This window comes from Tachypleus tridentatus, chromosome 7 (genome assembly GCF_004210375.1).
Source record: "Tachypleus tridentatus isolate NWPU-2018 chromosome 7, ASM421037v1, whole genome shotgun sequence".
Lineage (NCBI taxonomy): Eukaryota > Metazoa > Arthropoda > Merostomata > Xiphosura > Limulidae > Tachypleus > Tachypleus tridentatus.
In genome coordinates, this window is record NC_134831.1 from 140707398 (window position 1) to 140729114 (window position 21717).

General features: G+C 35.0%; 1 protein-coding gene and 1 long non-coding RNA gene across 5 annotated transcripts in view; both read left to right on the top strand.

Annotated features, from left to right (window-relative positions):
* Positions 1 to 21717, top strand: part of LOC143256749 (zinc finger protein 423-like) — a 190272-nt gene that overhangs the window by 62353 nt on the left and 106202 nt on the right. For 2 of the 4 annotated variants that reach the window (XM_076514392.1, XM_076514393.1), the window contains one exon: positions 13594 to 13683. The exons of the other annotated variants lie outside the window; for them this stretch is intronic. In XM_076514392.1, coding sequence (XP_076370507.1) covers positions 13594 to 13683 — 90 coding nt within the window. The remainder of the gene's footprint in view (positions 1 to 13593; positions 13684 to 21717) is intronic. 4 annotated transcript variants of the gene reach the window in all.
* On the top strand, positions 3992 to 11464 carry LOC143256751 (uncharacterized). Its single transcript, XR_013031464.1, has 2 exons — positions 3992 to 4296; positions 11117 to 11464. It is a non-coding gene; the product is annotated as an uncharacterized LOC143256751 (long non-coding RNA).

Below are 21717 nucleotides of genomic sequence, written 5' to 3' on the forward strand. Positions count from 1 at the left end.
TGTCAGCTTTATGGAGGCCGCCATTGTTACCGAATCACACCTCTCCATACATTAAAGTTAATCCGCGGTAAATCCGTGAAAAAAGTGATCAATAATTAAAGTATTATTTTTAATTCGATAATCCGATATAATGATCACGTAATGGCCCGGTGAGGCTCCTCGGCGGAGCTGTTGGCGACTTCGGCTTTTCAGTCACAAAGGGTTAAGCCGCGGTTAAGCAGGTTGACCCCCCCCACCAAATACCGCGGCTTAACGGCGCTCCACTGTAAATTAGTAGAATGCGAATAGTTGCAACTGACTATAATACGAGTTGGCAAGAATAAGAAAACAACTCGAGACATCTTAAATGTTGGTTACAAAGATCTGATTGGCAAACTACCCAAACAGGGAATATTTAAGCTTTTTAAATTGTTTGTTTGTTGCACACCATCTATATCATCTATTACCTTTGGACTTGGCATGGCTTGGGCGTTAAGGCACTCGACCCATAATCTGTGGGTTGCGGGTTTAAATCCCCGTCACACCAAACATGCTCACTTTCTCAGCCGTGGGGATGTTATAATGTTATGGTCAATCTCACTATTCAGCGGCAAAAGAGTAGCCCAAGAGTTGGCGGTGGATGATGATGACTAGCTGTCTTCCATCTAGTCTTACACTGCAAAATTAGGGACGGCTAGGGCAGATAGTCTTCATGTAGCTTTGTGCGAAATTTAAAACAGAAAAGCAAAACCTTTCTGAACCTTTCATCCGTAGCCATGTCAAGATTGGACAGAGAAACTGTTGAAAATCAACTTGCTCCTGATAAAAACTACAAACAAAGTACGTCGCCGATACGTTAGGTGAATATTACTTTTATAAAGAATGGTCGTAATAGGTAACTTGCGAAAGAGGGATCGTAAGTCACCACCAAAATATGTATTGTATAATCATTATTATTGGAATGTTTCTTTCAAGCATCCTTAACGAAGTTAGAGTTTAGGGTCTGGTATGGCCTGTTAATTATGGCTTTTGGCTCCCAACCCACGAGTCGTGGGTTTGAATCCATTATCGAAAATGCTTACCCTTTCAGCCGTGGTGGCGTTATGAATTTAATCCTACTATTTTTTTTTTTTTTGAGTAGCCTAAGAGTTGTGGCGGGTGGTGTTGACCACCGGTTCTGTCACTCTAGTTCATCATTTCTAAATTAAGAACGACTAACACAGATTATCCTCGAGTGACTTCGAGCAGAATTCAACAAAAAAATAAGTTACTGAGTAGTAACTGATCTAATTAACTGAAATACCGAAAACCGGCATATTAGTCCTAGACCGAATTTAGTAATGTACTTAATGTTTAAAGGATAATATTTTCTTATTTTGTAGTAATGTTTTAAAGTTTGTAAATACAAGCGAAAAACTATGGCGAGACTATTCAAAACTATCAAACACGTTACACTGTATTCCTGGACATCGAGGCAGAGCATTAGAGTGAAAGGAATAACTATAGTATTTATTAAAATAATGAAGCAAATAGTACTGTAACTTCATACCTTTTAATAAGCACATTTATATTATATTTTGTATCGATACGTTTTCGAACATGGTAAGGCATCTTTTAATGGCACGAATGTTCTTTTGTTTTCTTTCTTTTCCATAATACGTTTACTTCCTGCGATTGATAATGATCCCTTGAACGCTTACGGTTGCTTAGCAACAATCGAATTGTCATGACCGCTTTTTTCTATCTTCACAGGGAGATCACGTACTATTGCTTAGCAACGGTCGAAATTCCATGCACATCAGTTAATTTTTGTTTCGATAATTTGTACATTGCATAGTAATTGTCGAAATGCTAATTTTGTCTGGTGCATTTGCGATACAATTTTGGTTAAAATCTAGGAATTGATTTACATTAGAACAAAAAAAATGGGGATTATTGATTTTTGAGATATAACATTGTTTGTCTCTTCCAGTTAAGAGTTATATTTATTTCAATTCTGATTTGTACTTTAAAAATTCCATTTCTTCAAGGAATTCGTGACAGCCTTTTTTTTTTCTGTGTTTAGTATGTATTGAGGATGGAAGACGAAAAACGTACGTTTGTTTAATTTCGCGCAGAGCTGCTCGAGGGATATTTGCGTCAGCTGTCCCTAATGTTGAAGTGGTAAGACTAGAGGGAAGGTAAGCTATTCAACCCCACCCACCGCAAATTCTTACGTTGTTCCAAGTAACGGGATTTAACAGTTACTCTTATAACGCCTTTACAGCCCCAAAGTGCCGAGTGCGATTTTACTTATACAAATGATAACGGGACGTGAACCGCGGATAGTTAACCCTACAGTCCGGATTGTCTGATGATTAACACATAAAAGTTGTATAGAAATAAACCAATTGTGGAATATCGCATATTAAAGTTAGCATTGCCTTATGGTTAGGGCGCTAAAATCGCAATTTTCGGGTCGCGGGTTCCAAGTTCCGTCGCCAAACATGCTTTTCTCTTTCAGCTGTAAAAGCGTTATAATGTGACCATTCAATCCCATTTTTCGTTGGTAAGAGTTGGCGGTGGGAACTAGCTGCCTTCTGAATTAGGGACGTCTAGCACAAATAGCCCCCTTGTAGCTTTCCCCGATATTCAAAACAAACCAAACCAATTACATGTTTTCAAAAGTTGTAAAATATTATTAAGGTTTATGGGATCTACAGTGAAGAACTGGCGTGTTCAGTTTCAAGTTAGACCTCTCAACAAACAAACTGTATTCGTAAAGAAAAACAAGTGCTGCAAAACCTTTCTTTTAAAATATGTGCGAAATGTTGAGTTGTGACTTGTTTATAACCATTTATGATTATTTTTTCCTTCTACTTTTTCCACAGTGTTTCTTTTAATCCAACATGTAATCCAACGACAGAGGGCAGGTGCACCTGAAGACTAACATTTAAATTAGCATAATGCCGATGGTTTCGAGTCAAACGGCGAAAGCTTTTCCTCTCTCAACACTTCTATTCATTTTCTTTCAGTAGTTATTTTACTTCTTTTCTTTTCTTAATGATTCTTCGATGAGATTAGGATTGTAATTTGCATGCTTTCCGAGGTTTGAGCGTTGCCATGACAACCGCATTCCCACGACGACACCCCTAACATATCCAGCAGATATGTTTAATAAATAAACCCCCTTAAAGGACTGTAGAGGAGACAAGCTGCATAATTTTCACCTTTTTTTGATGTTTATTGCTCAGACCAAAATCCTCTACAACACTTGAAAGTAATATTCAAAATGAAGCAATGCCAGGGGAAATGACTGGCCAGGTTTCCGCCAAGTTCCGAATCTCCATAAAAGTAATGAAAAGACAAATTCATAATGACACAACCACTGCCGACGGTATGGATGAATGCATTCGAATCGAGTCATTAAGGAATTTCCACATTTTTTGACTTAACACTGAGAGAAGATAGCAAAGTTTTATGAACGTCAAACCCGTCTCATCTCTGCCCCTTAGGATGGAATTAAATATTTTAGTTAGAGCAAGCCATACGAAATCCTTCTCTGCTTTCCCAGTGGGATCGGCGACCTGCTGATTCTTACTGGCATCGTGTGTATGCATACGTGTCCTTAAAATCAAATAATCCTATCATTTCTCTACAACTCTCAGGGCGGTGCTCCGTTAACTTCGGAATATTTCTTTGGCGCTCTCCACGCGCAGACAGTTTGTACGTGGTTGAAAGAAGAGAGATGTTCTGTGTAAGATCTTACTGCAGTTCACGGGGGACGTGAGCTTACCGTCACTATTTCCTGTTTGTCTCCCTCAATCCCTTCTCGGTTGTGGAAAAGTTCTGAGAAGCAAATTAAGATGTTCAACTAGGAACACTGGATTTTAAAATGGGTTTCACACCCTAGGGCATAACCATGGTAATGGACCAAGCCTTAATTGCAAGCGGGAGTTCCGTGTCTTCCATGCTGAGCGTCACTGTAGAGGAAAAGAGGTGGGAGGTTTGGGAACAGTAGAATCCGTTTGGGTCATGTGGGTATATAGGACAGACAACACACACACACTAATAAAATGGGCGGTTAGGTTTAGAAGTAACCATGGTCTCCAGTGACGGCTTAGTTTAATAAAGCTTTTCCTCTACAGATACAGATCCAAGTCTGGTTTCATTGGTGAATTCGTCAGTCCCGTGAGATCTACCTAATGGTATCAGCAGGTGGAAAAGCCGCGCTCAGTAATTACGGCAGCCGCTCTAACAGTCCCCTGACCGTTCATTTATTACCCGCCGCCCGCAGTGTGCAAGAAGACAGCGTCGCTGAGGAAGAGTTGACTGCCAGTAAGTAGACTGGTATTATTGGCCGACTGATTGCGTATGTAAACCTCGTAGCAAATACAGTCTTTTAATAAGAGGTGACATCTTAAGTTGGATGGATGAACAAGAAACTTTACTAATGACTACAGAAATATGACACCCGTATTTTATTTCATGCTAATTAACTTCCATGCAGTTGCCGAAATCTGTATCAAAACTGTTATGGGAACATAGATTTGAACGTATTGTATTTTCATTGCTATTCGACCATTGCAATGCTATATTGTGCGTTCTCTTCTCTGTGTTTTTGTATGTGTGTATGTATACAAACATAGAAACATACATAAAAAAAACCCTACTTTAATAGTTCTTCATTCCCCACAACCCTCCTCCTATTAAGATAAGGATTTACTTCTTCTGTATAACATTACTTAGTGATTATTAAATAAAAAGTTGAAGGCTGAGTGGCTCATAGAAATACAGGGTAGTCTATTTCTGCTGTGAGAATATTTTTGCCTTTTTGTACATCTCGTAAATTGGTTTAGGATGACAGTTTTACGTTGTATAGATTTAGGTCGTATTCTGTTTTTTTTCTACTAACATTGTATCTAAATATTAAGGTGTCTTTTGCCTTTGAGTGCTATGGTTACAGTTATTAATTGTTTCAGTTAACAGTTCGTGACATCATCACTGAAACAATTAATATATGGTCTGTGTGATCTTCTTAAGTTCCAAACAGGTGTGTGTGTGTGTGTGTGTGTGTGTTAAATAATTTTAGATGGTAATCAGTTTCAAGATTCTTTGGGTCCTTTATGGTAATCATATGTTGTGATTTGTCGTTTGGTTAATTTATAGCATTACTGATTGTTCTCTTTGAAATCATTTATAGAAATATTTTTTGTACTTTTCCTTCAGTACTTACTCTGTAATTTATTATCTACATAGGGAGATTAATCAAACTTGTATCATAATCACGCGCATAGAAAGGCCTCTTTCATTTCTTCTCGAAACTACATTTGTTCAACTTACAAACGAGTAAGTCGTTTTAAAAGATAGCACAAACGTATAACACCAGTACATGTAATAACTCTTCAAACGCAAGATGTAAGCACTCCGTGAAGACAAGTGAGCCATCTACTGGAGATAATTATAATATCACTAAATTGAAAGCTGTAAATGTTATTTATGTGAAACGAACTTTCTTTACCTATCTGGTATGTAATAAAACCCTTGAAAAATTAAATAAAATATGCCAGCTGGCTAAAAGACACTTTAATTTCCTGAATATCTGAGCCTGCGATTGATCATTCGTCAAAATAGCACATCTTATACAATTGTGTCCATCTTATGGTCTAATGAAAATATATCGTATTATGTTTAAGTATTTCGATTAAGGTAAAGACGTACATAAGATCAGGTCTTGGTTGAAGTAGCTGATGATAGTAGGAAGTTATACCTATTTGTGAAATTTTTAGTTTTACTATCTTCCATTAGCGATTTGAAAAACCTTAATACAAGAGCCAATACAGTACATAGTTGTATCAAAAACCTGAAACTGTTGAGAGGAAGTATATATAAACTATGAAACTAAATAGTTCACAATTTGAGAGCTTCTGGTACGAGGCAGTGCACTCGTAACGAACGTATTTGTTTAGCTTCAGCTAGGAGGCAGTCTACTTGGTTTCGATACTTGGGGTGATCGGATCGCAGATAGTCCATTGTATAGCTTTGTGCTTATATTGAACATAACGTTTGTAGTTAAGCATAAACTGCTGTGCCAGTTTTTACTTTTCCATCATAAATTGTTGCAGGAAACGACGTGAACTTTTTAAATATTTATAACTAATGTATATAAATGATTTCACCATTAATACTCCATGTACATTATGTAAACATTTCACATACATATTAGTCGCTTTTAAGGTTATTATAAAATACACCTTGGAATGCGGTTATCCCGGATTTGATTGTACCATGGGAGGTTTATGTTCATTCTGTTAATCCTGTTAGAGGTATTTTTATAGTGTTTTTTTTAAGTATTAAAAACTGGTCAGAAAATTAGACTTATCTAAAAAAATATATTCGTGTTTAGTATTTAACTGATTTCAAATAAGTTTGAAACCGGAGGAAGTTTAGCCTGCTTCTCTTAAATTAGTCTACCAGTGAGTCACTGCAATTTACGGGTTTACTTGGTTAAAATCAGGGGTTTGATTCCTCATAATGAACAGCGTACAGGTAACCCACGATGTAGCTTTATACTAACACGAACAAACTCTTAGACTTGCATACACATTAACAGCACCGACTGTGTAGAAGATTTTATATGCTAAATTATTTAATTGAAAATTATAACATGCATCAGGTAAGAATATAACAGCACGCTTTAGATATATTAACACTGAACATAATACAGGGAAAAAGCATTATGTCTGCAAACAACGTAATTAATCAAAGGGCGTATTACTTAAAAAACTAGATACAAAATGACAAAGAAATGAAGAGAGAATAACAACAGTACATGATGACACGCTGATGGATTTATGTACCTTTTTGTTGACCATTAACTCTAAAAAGATTATAAATAAATAGTTTTATTAATTTTGTATTCAACATCTAAAGGACAAGAAAAAGTCATTTTTTTTCTAGGACATTAGAAAAGAACATGACACCTTTTTAGAATTGTAACTCCTTTTAATAAGCGATTTCTTATACATTCCTTTATCAGATAAGCCCCTGTGTATGTAAGTATTAAGATAGGGTATCGTGACTATGGGCAACACCTTTTCTACGCACAGTTCGACGACCATTTGTGTAGACCCACCCTTTCTCTAATATCTGGTACTTCTAGATCGAGAGATATGATATAGTGTCGTTAAAATCATGGCACCATTAACCTCATACTTTTGACATGTCGCGTTCGAGTATTTTTTGCGTATTGTAAATAAATGTTTTATAGGGTGTAGTACATTGATGTGTGCATATGTGTCAAAATAAATTCACGATGGCCCTTGGAAGTTAACTTGTACTTAAACTGAATCTACTAAATTGCCAATAACGAAATTTTACAGCTCGAATTCATTGTTTTTATATTGAAGTTTATTTCTTTCAAATGTGTTTATAATAAATATTATTAACTACGGCTCTTGTTTCATTCTGTATAGGCTATTTTGTTTGTTTTGCTTTGCTTTGTTTGTTGTTAAGTGAAAAACTGCACAATAAACTATTTGTGCTGAACCCAACAAGAGTATTGAAACCCGGTTTTTAAACGTTATAAGTTTTAACTTACCGCTAAGCCTTTGGGGTGGGGAAAATCTTTTTACTGTGTTTAACGAAATTGTAAAGATCTGCTAATTATTGTGTTTGTGATAATTTATGGAAACTTGATCGAATTATCAGTTCACAAAGAAAATTGAAACATAACATTTTTTAAATTTAGGTTACACTTTGGAACAAAATATTTGATATACCTTATAAATTGACTTTAGGTACAATATTCTTAGCATAACAAAATAAAGATTAGATAAAGGTAACTTTTTACGTTATTATAAAATCAAATTGTAATTTTGATGGAGACATGACAAAAGTTGTTATTTCCAAAACAATAAGAGAAAAGCCAGGCTTTCTACTCAAACATTGGGCTCTCCAGAAGCCTCACGGTAAGCCTGAAGTCTTATAACGCTAAATTTAAGTTTTGATACCCGCAGCGAGGAAAACAGCCCATTGTGTTGTTTTGTGTTTATATATAAACAAACAAGCTTGCTGCTTTTCTGTTTCTGAATTTGCTGCTGTTGTCTTATTAAATAAAAATTCATCTTTCACTCTTCCTCCTCCTGGCGAGTTCATTTCTCGTTTGTCTTCTTACTGTTTATGATAACTCATTCTTTGTCCACTCACTTTATAAAAGTCATCTTGCAGTGCGTTTCTTTAGGACAGTAGCTTGTTATTACTACATATTCATTTAGAGATTATTAACATACTTGTGAATTAACTACCGTTTAACTGCGGATATAAGGATGATCCTAAAACTATGATAATGCTATAAAAATATCTATCCTACATATTGACCCAATTCACACTGACCGAGCAAGCGAAATGCGTCTAAAACTTCACCAGTAACTGTATGTGAAGACGTTACCACTCTTTCTGAAGATAAATATTCATTCAGCAAGATTGTTTATAGAGAGCCAAACGACGTAACATCTTCAAGAAGAGAGCCTTGAATATTCTGCATGGGAATGAGAAACCCTTGTGTTCAGAGCAATAACGGGCGCTGAAGCCAACGCTAGGGCAACAAACAAAGTCTATTCCGTAACTGGATGGCATCGTAATTGCTAATTTTATTTCAAGTTAATAAACAAGAATTTGAATATGACGAAGACTCGTAAACCAAACGTTCACATCCTTTCAGTCACAATTCGAAACCAACATCTAGTTTCAGGAGAAAGATTGCGAAAAAACATATTCGAAATCCACTACACACACATGTTAAATCTTTAGCATCTGATTAAGCATGCACTTGAAAGTCATAAACATGGAACATTTGCCAATTTATAGAAAGGGAAAAATTGCAAATAGGCGTTCTCTAAAAAACACCGTAAGTTGCCCTTATGGAAATATCTATGAATAGCTATTGTTAAGAAGCAGAAAAAGCAGATATGAAATGATCCTAAGGCAAAATATGGTCTTCAATGTTATAACTTCAAATTTACCGTCATTTCCTTAAAGTGTAAATGAGTTTCATTATTCTTTGTGAGAGTTTCTTTGGTATGGATGGTTATTCTTTATTGGATCTTGTACTCTGTTGCTCTTTTTCTTTTTAAGGAAGGTTTATCCGTCATTGCATATGTTTCTGGAAACTCATCTTCCATTGGTCTTAATTCTCCTTAAGTTAGTTATGTGTAAAAATGTAAAGGCCGTTAATAGTGTTTTAAATTGTGATGTGAATACTTGGTCAATTCAACTAATGAATCTGCAAATTATTGCATTTTTTTGGCAATAATATGAGTGAATAAAGGGAAGAATGTTAACATGAAATAATTTACCCCAATGTCTTTGAGAACTGTGTGTAATGTTTGTATAATTAAATTTCCAGCTATGAGCGATAAAGACAGCTGTCAAAATGAGGAACAGTGCTTCTAGCAGAATCTAAATAGCACTTTAAATAATATAAATTATAATGGTGCCAAACATAAAGGCTTTGGCATTATGAATATCAACTTCAACAGCACGGTATTTATGAGTTCTAATTCTGGTGTTTTATATGAAGTTTAAATAATATATTCTAAGATATTTAGTCACGTCGTTAACTATTAATATCTCGTTTTGCATAGCAAGGTGGTTAGGACTCGCAAGTTAAGAGTCGCAGGTTAGAATCCCCGTCACATCACACGTGCTCGCTTTTTCAGCCGTGAGGGCGTTATAATATTACTACCAATCCCACTATTTGTTGGTAAAAATAGTAGCCCAAGAGTTGGCGGTGGGTGGTGATAACTAGTTGCCTTCCATCTTGTCTTATTCTGCTAAATTAGGAACAGCTACCGCAGATAACCCTCGTGTAGCTTTGCGCGAAATTCTAAACAAGCAAACATCTCATTTCCTGCTCGAAGCAATTAACTGAAATTTTACAGCCATTTGCAGGAATGGGTTAGTTATACATCGTTTTCACCTGTTGTCTTAAAGGTACACAAAGACTACGATCTCTGCCATATAGCCATTCATAGTAATCAGTTATGCATCTTGTTTTAACTTTTTTCTCTGAAGAAAAAGATTATAACCTATGATCCACTGTCATCAATCATTTGGCTTCGTCTTTAGCGAAACTTGGTTTGTGTAGTGTAGAAACAAACTAGATAAATTTAGTGATAAGAACACAACTTCTTGCAAATGAAACTAAAAATAGTTTAAAATGTGACAGGACTCTAAGCTTATTCCTTTCAAATGGTTCGTGTGCGCTGTGGCCGTCGCTGGGATCGAGCCTGCATTTGAAATTTATGAACTCCGAATAAAAAAAAAATCCAACTTTTTTTAAATGACCTTATTCGGGAATTGTTTGTTTGTGTGGTTTTGAATTTTGTGCAAAGTTACACAAGGGCTATCTGAGCTAGATGTCCCTAATTTAGCATTGTAAAACTAAAGGGAAGGTAGCCAGTTATCGCCACCCACCGCCAACTCTTGGGCTACTCTTCTACCAACGAATGATGTGATTTACCGTAACATTATAACGCCCCCACGGCTGAAAGGGCGAGAATGTTTGATGTAACTAGGATTCGAACCCGCGACTCTCAGATTACGAGTCGAACGCCCTTAAGACCTTATTCAGGAATTAAGAGAGAGAGATGAATAGTGCTCGCTTTTATATTCAGTTATACAAGCAACTTGCATATAAGTAAAAATATTGATAATATTTTCTCCCTTGTACGGGTTTTTGGACTTCTGGGCAAATCCAACTTGTACAGCTGAACATGTTTGTTATTCCTTCAACCAGAAACGCATAGTAAACTACTTAAGCTGGTGAAATATATCCATTAATAGTATAATAAAATATAATTGGTTATATTTTAAATGCAGTAAATAATGATAAAATTTAAAATAATAATCGGATGAGATGCCGCACCTAATAGTCAACACAAGAGTAAACCTAGCTATGCTCGGTATATAAAGCGTGCGCAAAGTCGGGAATCGTAGGTACTTCAATGTATTTGACAGAATGTTTTCATCATGCTGACTAAATAATTCGAAACACGTTTGAAGACAGTATTTATATTCTCGTGAAATACAGCAAAGATATTCGTGACATTTTCAACGGTCCGACACTCATTGTGAATTTGTTGTTTCATATTTTCAGTGTCTGTAATATTATCTTTGTACGCACGTGCCTTGAACGACCCCTGAAAAAGAAATCCATGAGAGTTAAGTCGGAAAATCTTGGGAAACACTTCTGCAAACCACTTTTCCCAATCTAATGTCCTAGGAAGGTGTCATTCAACCAATCTCTGACCTCCAGGCTGCAAATCATCTATGGTTACAGATTTTTCAAACGTCCTGTAGATATAAGTGTACAATGTATCAAGTTAATGAAATATGTATTTTATTTTGCAACTTAAAATACAAAAAAGAAATTGTTAAAATATTTCATTGTAAAGAAATGATCAATCACGGCGAAATGGTTGAATAAATTCATCTGTTTCACTTCTATTAATTATGTTTTATATTAATTCATAACACGTTTTTTTATTATTATTTATACTTATGAGCAGAAAAAAATAAAATACTTGAAATAAATTACTAACTAATCGAAGATAGAGGAAAATTAAATAACATCTATTTTTGCTAATTTGTAAACATTTATTTATCTTTTGAAACAAATTCTGCATCTTGTTTTCCGTTATCCATTTCATGAAGCGCTCCTCAATGGCACAACAGTGTTATGCGGACTTACAACGCTAGAAACCAGGTTTCGATATCCATAATTGGCAGAGTACAGATGGTTCATTGTCTAGTTCTTGCTTAGACTAGAAACAAACAAATATTTCATGAGGACAGAGCTGGCTTTTTTCAATCGTAATTTCATCCAACTGTCGCTAAATTTTGTAATCTAATATTTAAAAATTGTTTTAAACAGATTAGGTAATACAAAGTTCATTAACTAATTAATATTTATATAATATGTATATGTAATGTAGCCTGTTTTACTTTTAGTAACATGACTTTTTAGTTTCTAAAACACATTCCACTCTCAAAAAATATGAAAATGTGTCCATATATCCGTAATATGAACATATATATGTATATCCTTCGTCATCAAAGGACACGAACCATTTTTCGGTTGGATAATGAGAAATAATATTGTATAAGTTTACGGAGTGTAACCAAAATATAATTATCTATAACTGAGTTATAGAGCACAAATTGTGTGTAAAGTCGACCCCATATTAACAGATAGGGATTTTTTTTCGTGACTTTTGATAATGACTCTCCAGAAACCAATCGGTTCTAAGTTGGTCATAGTCCAAATGTATACCAGCTTTAGTCTATGTCTATTCAGCTGTTTTCGAGAAATTCTACTAACAAACACGCATATTGGAGTGAAACATAGCTTTCGGTAATAAATCACAACATGTCTATTTGATTCTTCAAACTACTTGCAAAATAAAATCAATATTTACTTGTGAATTTTTTAAAGTTTTCAATAATATATTTAACTTTCTGCCAACAGTTCTTTTTGACATACATTACAATTAAAACATAAAAGAACGTGTATAGATTGGTAGGTAAGTAGACAGATATTCTGTTTGTGCCATTTGAATAGTTTGCTAAGAATTTTCAGAAATTAATTCCAAGTAAATAATTTTTCCGTTGAAACGTGGGTTAACAATGGAGATTCACTGTGTATCAAACATATATTGAGGTTTCGAGTAACACAGCGGTGTGTTTGCCGACTTAAAACAGGTTTCAATACCCATGGTGGCAGGCCACAGATGGCCCATTGTGTTGCTGTGCGCTTAATTACAGACAAACAAACAAGTATTCTAAACCTCAATATTATTTTGAATAAATCAGTTTATCTGCCGCCGTTCCAGCTTCATTCTTGTTTATGTTACAGATGTTGATTCTTTCATAATTGACTTAGGCAATGTATTCACGGCAGCACTGTTTAGTTGAGAATGACTTGTAGTGAAAACTTGCGAGGACTCGTTTATCTGAGTTACTTTTGCAAGTTATTTCTTCAAGATTGTCCCTACGAGTGTCAATCTGAACTAAACAGTTTGTATTCATTTTACTCTTGTTTATTCAGAGATGTTCTTTATGTAATATTTTTGTAAAAACACATTTTGTGTATTTATTACTCAATTATTTATCACGGTGCAATTAAAATTTTGTGTATATTGTTCTACCTGTTTTATGTTTTTCAGCTTTTTTGTTTGAACAAGTGTTGTTGTTTTTTTTTTTTTTGTTTTATACTTTCAATTCGCTTTCACGATTGCCTGCCAACCTGCCACAGAAATGTCGATGTCAGCAGCCTATTTGACGACATCCTATGGTGACTGGTGTCCCATGTCGTCAACGACTGAATGCCACTGGCACCCGACAGAAGTCCTGGGGTTTTGCTGAAGCTCGTATCTCTTTAGCTCACATTGTGCGATTAGCAGTTGGTCCCTCCCAGATATTCAACTATCTGTAGAGAGCCAGTAATATCCTATCACAGCACGGGCACTCGCTGTGGGGGGTTGGCACCAACGCAGAGTAACTAGGGGCTGTAAAACCTTTCTGGTCCAAAAACCTGGCTCTAATTGAGTCGACTCTGTTTGCTTTCCATTGCAGGGCTGGAAAACTCGGCAATTGTCTTCACCCCCCAGTGTGATCCAGAGGTGCCCGATGTTGCTATGGAGACCGAAAACAGTATTGAATCAGGTTAGTGCCCACGCCCGAAGATCTCCAGGGAGCTTCCTTCCCTTGCCTCCTGTGGAGAGGAGTTAGAAAGACTGGATCTCTCTGACAACTCAGGGGACCCAGACCGAGTTCTTCTCGGAGTTCTTCCTGTGTCCACAGGAGGCAACCTATAAGTTAACTTGTTGTGTATGGAGATACTTGCTTTCTGTAGCATTTGACGCATGTTTATAAGTGTGTGTGTGTGTGTGTCTGAATGTGTTTGTTTGTGATTCTGATATATGGTGATTTAACTGACAGTCAGGTTCCTGATGTTAGAGCACTGGTTAATGAAATGCTCTAATCACCGCACACTATAGTGTGACAATAGTTAATAGGCTGTGAAAATTAAGTATTTATTGAATTAACGTTGTTATTTTCTTGGGAAGGATCACACTCTTGTGGGTAAACTGTATAATGTGTAATAAATGATAATGTCGTTTTGGAATTTAGTCAATATAAATGTTAATGTTTGTTTCTGAAATGTTAGAATAAACACAGTTTGTAAAAGTAGTGCTATTTTACATAGTTATCACTTTTCTGCTCCGTTTTTTTTTTTAAACAACAGTAAAAACTGCCTGTTAAAGTGTTAAATATACTTCATCATAAAATCTGGTTTTCGTGTGCAAAAGCCTTGTAATGTTTATTAAAGTCTACTAAATTTTGTGATTTTCACTTAGTATATTAGAAATTAGTAGTATGTAAACTGTAACGAATACAAATGGTTACGACGTTGGTAATACGGACCCGTGCAGTGTTTGAAGGGTTAATTAATTAAAAAGCAGTAAGAACATATTCAACCCTATAATGGCATTCAATAAACTCGTATTTAACCTTCGATAAATTTAATCAATGTAAACCACGTACATTACTGACAAAAATACACCAGACACAAACTTGAAGATATGTAACTATATTTATAAATAAATACATTGTTGACGAATGAACACATTGAAATAAATACCTCGAGAATTAGTTGGTTGGTTTGGCGTTTTATGGTGCAAAGCAACTTAGCTATCTGCGCCTATACCTCGAGGCAAAACGTGTTACGTGTTGTGAGGAGGACCTTCTGACTTCCAAGACAACTATCTCGTTATTTTTCTAACAGTTGTTTATAATAAAAATTAAGTGACGTTTTTTATGTTTGTTTCATAAAACCCTATATCATTAGAGCAAACGTCGTGTTAAAGTAACTGACAAGTTGAACAGCAAAATGTAACACACGTGACGACGTAAATAAAACAAAAAATATCCATGTGCATAACAAAAACAATTTTCACGCATATAATTAATAACGTAGATATTACGAAATGTCTAAAATGTTATTTTCTGCAGCAATGATGTTTAATATCTAGATAACCTACACATTTAAAGCAAATATTAGCCGTAGATTAGCGAAGATGTGTGCTTTGAAATTGCAATACTCTGCTTGCACTATTACCATTTAAGGTTTCTTTTAACTTTGCACCTCGTTGTTTAGCGGTAAGTCTGAGGACTTCTGCCACTAAAACTGGGGTTTCGACACCCGCGATTTGCAGAACATAGATGACCCATTGTGTGGCTTTTATGTTTAACAAAAAAGACAAAAATATTTTAATTTTTTTATTTATAATTTCAAATCTTTATTTTCAAATTCACAACCATAACTTGGAAAATGTACATTTTAAAGCATAAGAAAAAACAGTTTGGCCTTCTGTGGCTTATAACGCTAAAAATGGGTATCGATACTCAAATCACTCATTGTGTAGATGAATGTTTAACAATACTAAGTTAAGTGCGAAATGAGTTGTTTTTGTTTGTTGTTAGAGTTTCAAGAAAATATGAGTAGCCAGGTTACAGTATCATACATGCAATAAAAAGATATTCACGTGAATAAGATCTTTGCCTGCACTTGCCGCATGAACAGTTTCTTTCAACCATGGGTAACGGTTAAACACGAAACAAGGTCTTTGTGTAACGTGTTTAAAACGTTACTTCATTTCCATGTGATTTCCCCTTTCCTCGTTTTATGTCTTCAATAGGATTTAAATAAGTTTAAAATAAAAAAATTCTTCTGTGGAGGGGGAAAAATACAGATATTCACTATTTACCTAGCCAGCAAAAACAAACTTTATCCTTTTAAAGAGATCTCTAGCATTAGTTAAATATACATCACATTGACAGTTAGGTGAAACACTTTACATAATTACTGTCTAATGATTTCAGAATGACGACGCATAAAGGTATAATGGTTATAATGTGAGGTTAAATTCTATTTTTCATATATGTAGTTAATTTTTGGTTGATATAGTGAGCTTGAATGCTGCCTTAAACATATTTACGAAATATTACTTTGAAAGAAAATTTTCAGTTTTTGCTTATTTAAAATATAAGACAATGATTAGAATTAATAAAGATTTTTTGAAACATTGTGCACTTTTATATTAATTAGAAGTTTAACTAGAAGTATAAATAAAAACTCTAATATTTTAGTATCTAAAGGTTTGGGAATCTATGCTGATGTCAAACGTTTTGTACATAATCTAAATTCGGTTTTTGTACTATCCACACAACAGACATTTATGCTTTTCTGGTTGGCCCAAAGGTAAGTTTGAGGACTTATGACGTTGGATTCGATTTAGAATAATCAAAGTAAACACTCGACAAACCTACTTGAGAAACGAGTAATCTGCTAAGCAAAATTTGTCCTGTTTGAATCTCAACTTATCTTTTTTATATTGTTTATTGTATGAATGTTAAATAGCTCAGGTTTTCTCATATCATTTAGATGGCTACACTTATTCTGTGGTTATTGTTTTTAAAAACTTAACAGAATGTTCGTAACTCTTGTGAGTAAAAGGAGCCTATGAAATGATAGAAAACAAAAATGACATCTTATGGTTGTTATGACTTAGCAAACCAACTCTGATATCTGGTGAACTGTTAAGCAATAAATATATTCTCGTGCAGTAATTTTTTTTATGAAATAATAGTAGACAGAGAAGGTGTTCTCACGTAATGCATTAAATCTGACAAGATTAATACTATATTTCAACAAAAACAGTAACTCAACTGTGCTATGCAGATCGTGGCAAAGTGACTGAAATTCCGGTCTGTGGATCTATGGATCCAATGTTTACATCCCTTTACCCCAAAAAAGATTACCACACACAGTTAGCCAACTCTTGAGCACCTTTTCACGAATATCTAAAAACAGATAACCAATCGACCAGGCGTATCTTAGTGTCTAATGCACAAAAACAGCAAATGTAAAAGTTCAAAGTTCGCAACTCGTTGACCTTAAGACGTGCTCTAAACTTAAGGAATGTAAGTCTGTTAGAAGAATAACGGTCATATCTCATTATTTAGTCAGACAATAGGAATTCAAGAGTTTGTGGCGAGTGCTGTCGACTGGCTATTTTTCCCGTAGTCTTTGAGCTCAAAATTAAGGACTGTCATACGCAAATAGCTCTCTGTGTGGCTTTACGCAAAATATCTGAATCAAGTAAACAAACAATCATGTATCACCAAGACCAGCGACTATATTCTGTCTCTTCAACCACAATGATACGACTATCTCATTCAAAAATGTTATGTAGTATAGTTTGACTTTCATTTCTTATTATAACTATATAAAGAATATACAAGTACTGTCTGTTTCGTAGATTGTTTCAAAACTTTCGGATAGCGATTAGATCTTAGGATATTACAATCTGGATTGCATTCTTTTGAATTACTTCTGTCCGCATCAACCTTCGGATAAAACAAATGTCTCTGCTTTTGGTTACCTCCAGGGATCACAACCGCCAATAAAACAAGTAATTAGATTACATACACGCCGATTAACCGGAAAAACCAACCCTCGATTGCTTGAAAACAACAATATCAAAGAAGAAAACTTACCCTCAGTCGGTACGTTCGAAACTGCGTGCATGCTGAATTAGTTTAATACGTAAGACCCTTCATACTATAAACTGGAGTGAACCCGAGATAACCATAGACCAGAAATACATTTAAGACGACCACAGAGCAGTAAAAGATAGAACTTAGTCGTGCCATTGCTATATAATTCAATATTAATAGTTATCTGGGTTTTACCCTTATATACTGAGCATGTGAGGATAGCGAAGTATCTTATAATTTCACACGAAACGTAGTTTATTTTCATTGTTTTCTTTTTTCACATTTATAATAACACAAACTGCATGCTCTTCATATGATAAGTAATTGTTCGGTTTGCTTCTTAAAATTCTATTGAAGTGTTTTATGAGCATGTTTCCTAAAAATTAATTTTATAACATTATTTATATGAAGAATGACCATCCCATTTCTAGTATATCACGAAAACGATGGTTTTACCTGTATTTGATCATTCCTTTAAGTATTTCTTGACTAGCATTTTAACTTCCGTATATTTGTGTGTTCAAATACTGTTCCTGATGAAAAGACATTTGCACACGATCAACTTTATGACTCTGCAAATTATTAATTATAATTATAAGGACAGTTAATTTTGTCATAAATTTCTGTTTGGTTTTTTCTTTGTACTGTCTAGAGGGTTTTGTTTTGCTATCCCGCTAAGCTAAAGAAATTCGATTTAATTTGGGCATTTTCAAAACTAAAATGTGCTGCGGGTAAAACATGTGTAGATTGTTATAGAGTTGCAGCCGAGGGTTCTGACGAGACCAAATTTTGTGATGGTGTGTAAAAGTGTCTCCTTGACAACCAAGCAAATGTAGTGGGGAATTTTGGTCAATAATAATGTGCACCACCAATACCAAGCGTATACCCGAGTCGGTTTTCTTACTCATCACTGTTTTAACCAGCCTACCTTCAAATATATTTCGCTGGAAGAATAATACAAACTAACTTCTGGGCTGCAGAATTCGTTGTCGTTTCATGCAAGTTATTTGTGTTGATTGGTACTGCAACAGCCGAGATATCGGTGTGACATCCATAAGGATTTTAGTCTTTATGCAGTAGATGTTAACGCTCGCATCCTCTCACAGAAAAACCTGCGGTCCGCAGTCACTGTCAAATTTGTTAGTTTTCTTAAATTTGGTTCATTAGTTTTTATTGGAGAACGGAAGGCCTGTGACTTTAGTTACGTTGCTAACACTGCTGGCCATAACTGTAGAAAATTGTGTAAGAAGATTTCATTTTAAAACTTTTTTTCTATAGCCAACAAAGACTGTGAAACAGTTTAACATTTAATTGTGTTTATTTTTGTATAATGGTGACTATAATTGACAATAACTGTAGTAAACTGTTAATGAGTCTCAAGTTAAGAGTTCGAGATTTTGATTAATTAGGTTTACACACAAATACTTTTTTAAAACGTCAAAGTAAACATATTTAATAATTGTTGCCACAAGTAAAGTATTGTGGACTACTGAAGTAGTTTCCTGCGTATTTTAATTTCTTCGAAAGTGGGACCGAAAGCCGCTTGGAGGGGTCACCAATCACTCGCATTACTATCCAGTAGTGTTTTATTTTTTAATCAGTCAGTTAACATTAAATGACGTCACGTAAGGGACGCTTAAAATTGCAATCTTTATTGTCGTGGCTCAGTAAAATGTGCGCATGCCATGAATCAATAGAAGAATTAAGCCTTCTGTAGGCTACAACACATTATGACATATGAACTTCAAAAACAATAAATAAATATTGAAGAGTAAACAAAACCGAAATGATAATAACAAACAGACCGCTTTCAGGGATTTCGCCGAAGTGCTTAGCATATACATAATATTTATATTTATTGTTGGTTAAGAATACATTATAAAAACTTTCAATACGACAGCTTTCATCTGCACATCGTATTTGCTATCTGCATAGCATTGAACCATCGTAGTATTTTGCTGAATACGACATCCGGTATCGTATTTTACCCTTGGTATATGTACATTTATGCAAATAGATACTGATACAAAACACGTAGAATTGAGAAATGCAAAGTATACACGTCAATACAGCTGGTACAGAAAAAAAGTACTCCCAGCATTACAATAATAAAATAATAATAAATTCTACATTAAAAAGTACAATTCTCGTCTTACCATAGTTTCGATTTTTCTAGTAACCAATCAAAAATAAATATAAAATAATTCCTCACCCTCCAAAGATGTGATTTTGAAAAATGGCTAAATTTGAAATGAAAAGAGAACGTTACATTTAAATCAATATACTATTATTATAGCCAAAGTAGCTGACATTTGGTGCAACCTCCACCTTTATTCGTCAAAAATTATTCATTTGGTCTTTTATCAAATACTTTTCAGCTCTCAACGTATATATATTAAACGTGGTCAAATACTTTCGAGTGCTGTAGTCAAAAGTTGGTTTGACCTTCAATTTAACATTTATTTTCCACTTAAAATCAGAAAACACCAGACATCTGTACCAAACTTCATCAAAATCAAATAAACTTTTTGAGTTATAAAGTTTATACGCACATGAAATATATAATTAAGCCACGAACGCCCATAATAAGATAAAGTGCAAAGATCATATTGGAATATTACGAGCCCCACGATTAACCAAACAAGTAACTAAAGGATATTTCATTCATTTGTTAATTGGAGTTTTACAAGACTTGTATCACCATTTGTATTTTCTTTTTAAAATGTACAAAAGTTGTATTACTTTAGCATTTAAAAGAAGATTGTTTTCAATTTGTTGTTGCTGTTTTCGTGTATTTGTTTGGAATTTTATTAAAACTAAGACTAAATGTGGCGTTTTCTTCTTTAGCTAATCAATAGTAATTGTTCTGTTAGTGTATGTAGATAGGTGGCAGGCTGAAACTGCCAGCCAACCGAATTTCTTCTGTACTGCTCTGCCTTTGACAGAAAAAAAAAGCTAAACCTATCTACGATTATTTTCCCTGACCAATGGCCACCAAATTACTGGACATCTTAAATGGGAGTCCCAGTTGATTATATATACAAACCTTAATTTTCTATAGTAATCCGTTTTGGTTTAGGCCTCAGGAGAGTATAGAAGGCGATATGATAATGGCCACCTTAGCTGTAAGTACGCAACCCTTTTGGAAAGGAGTGTTCCCCAAAGAATTTTTTAGGGTATCGCAGGCTCTATATATTTGCAGCTGTAACTACACAGAAACCGTCCAATGAAGCTCTAGGGAGATCTCAGAAGACCGCGAGGAAGATGTTGAAGTAATGAGAAGTCTTTTTCGTGGTTACGAACTTCCATTTTTGTTATCCTGTACAGCTCTCTTGTCGGTAAGCAGGGTTGGTCAATGGTATCGATATAGCTGTAATTAAATATTTTTTATTATTTCTCTACACGGTATTTGAAATCGTCGTTTGTTTGATTATAACGGAAGATCGCTTTGGTTTCTCTGCAAAAGAAAACGAATTATCAACTTATCGTACATATTGACATGTACTTATTCTGTGTTTTATTAAGGATATTCACACTGTTAGTGTGAAATGTATGGACCCGGTGTAGCCTAGTAGGTAGCTGCAAAAATGTGCTCTGCCGGGTTAAATCCCGTTACTCGTTTTCAGACAAATTAATAGCTTAAAGTTTGGCTAAAGGCGCAGCCTTCATTTTATATGGTAAATAAGAAAAACTGCTCCAAAGTTAACTATCATGTAGCATTACGTAAGAATTCTTAAAAAACACATTAACGAATAAAGAAACCATATGCGTCGTGGCCCGGCATGACTAACTGCGTTAAAGCTTTTGATTCGTAATCCGAGGCTTGCGGGTTCGAATCCCTGTCACACAGATATGCTCGCCCTTTCAGTCGTGGGTGTGTTATAATGTGCGGTTAATCCCACTATTTGTTGGTAAAACAGTAGCCCAAGAGTTAGCGGTGGGTGGTGATGACAAGCTGCCTTCCCTCTAGCCTTACACTGCTAAATTAGGAACAGCTAGCGCAGATAGCCCTGGTGTAGCTTTGCGCGAAATTCAAAAAACAAAAACAAACAATATACGTCGTGATTATATTTACTCAAACGAAGCATTGGATTATTTTGTTACTTAATAATACATGTTTCTTAGCAACAAATTTGA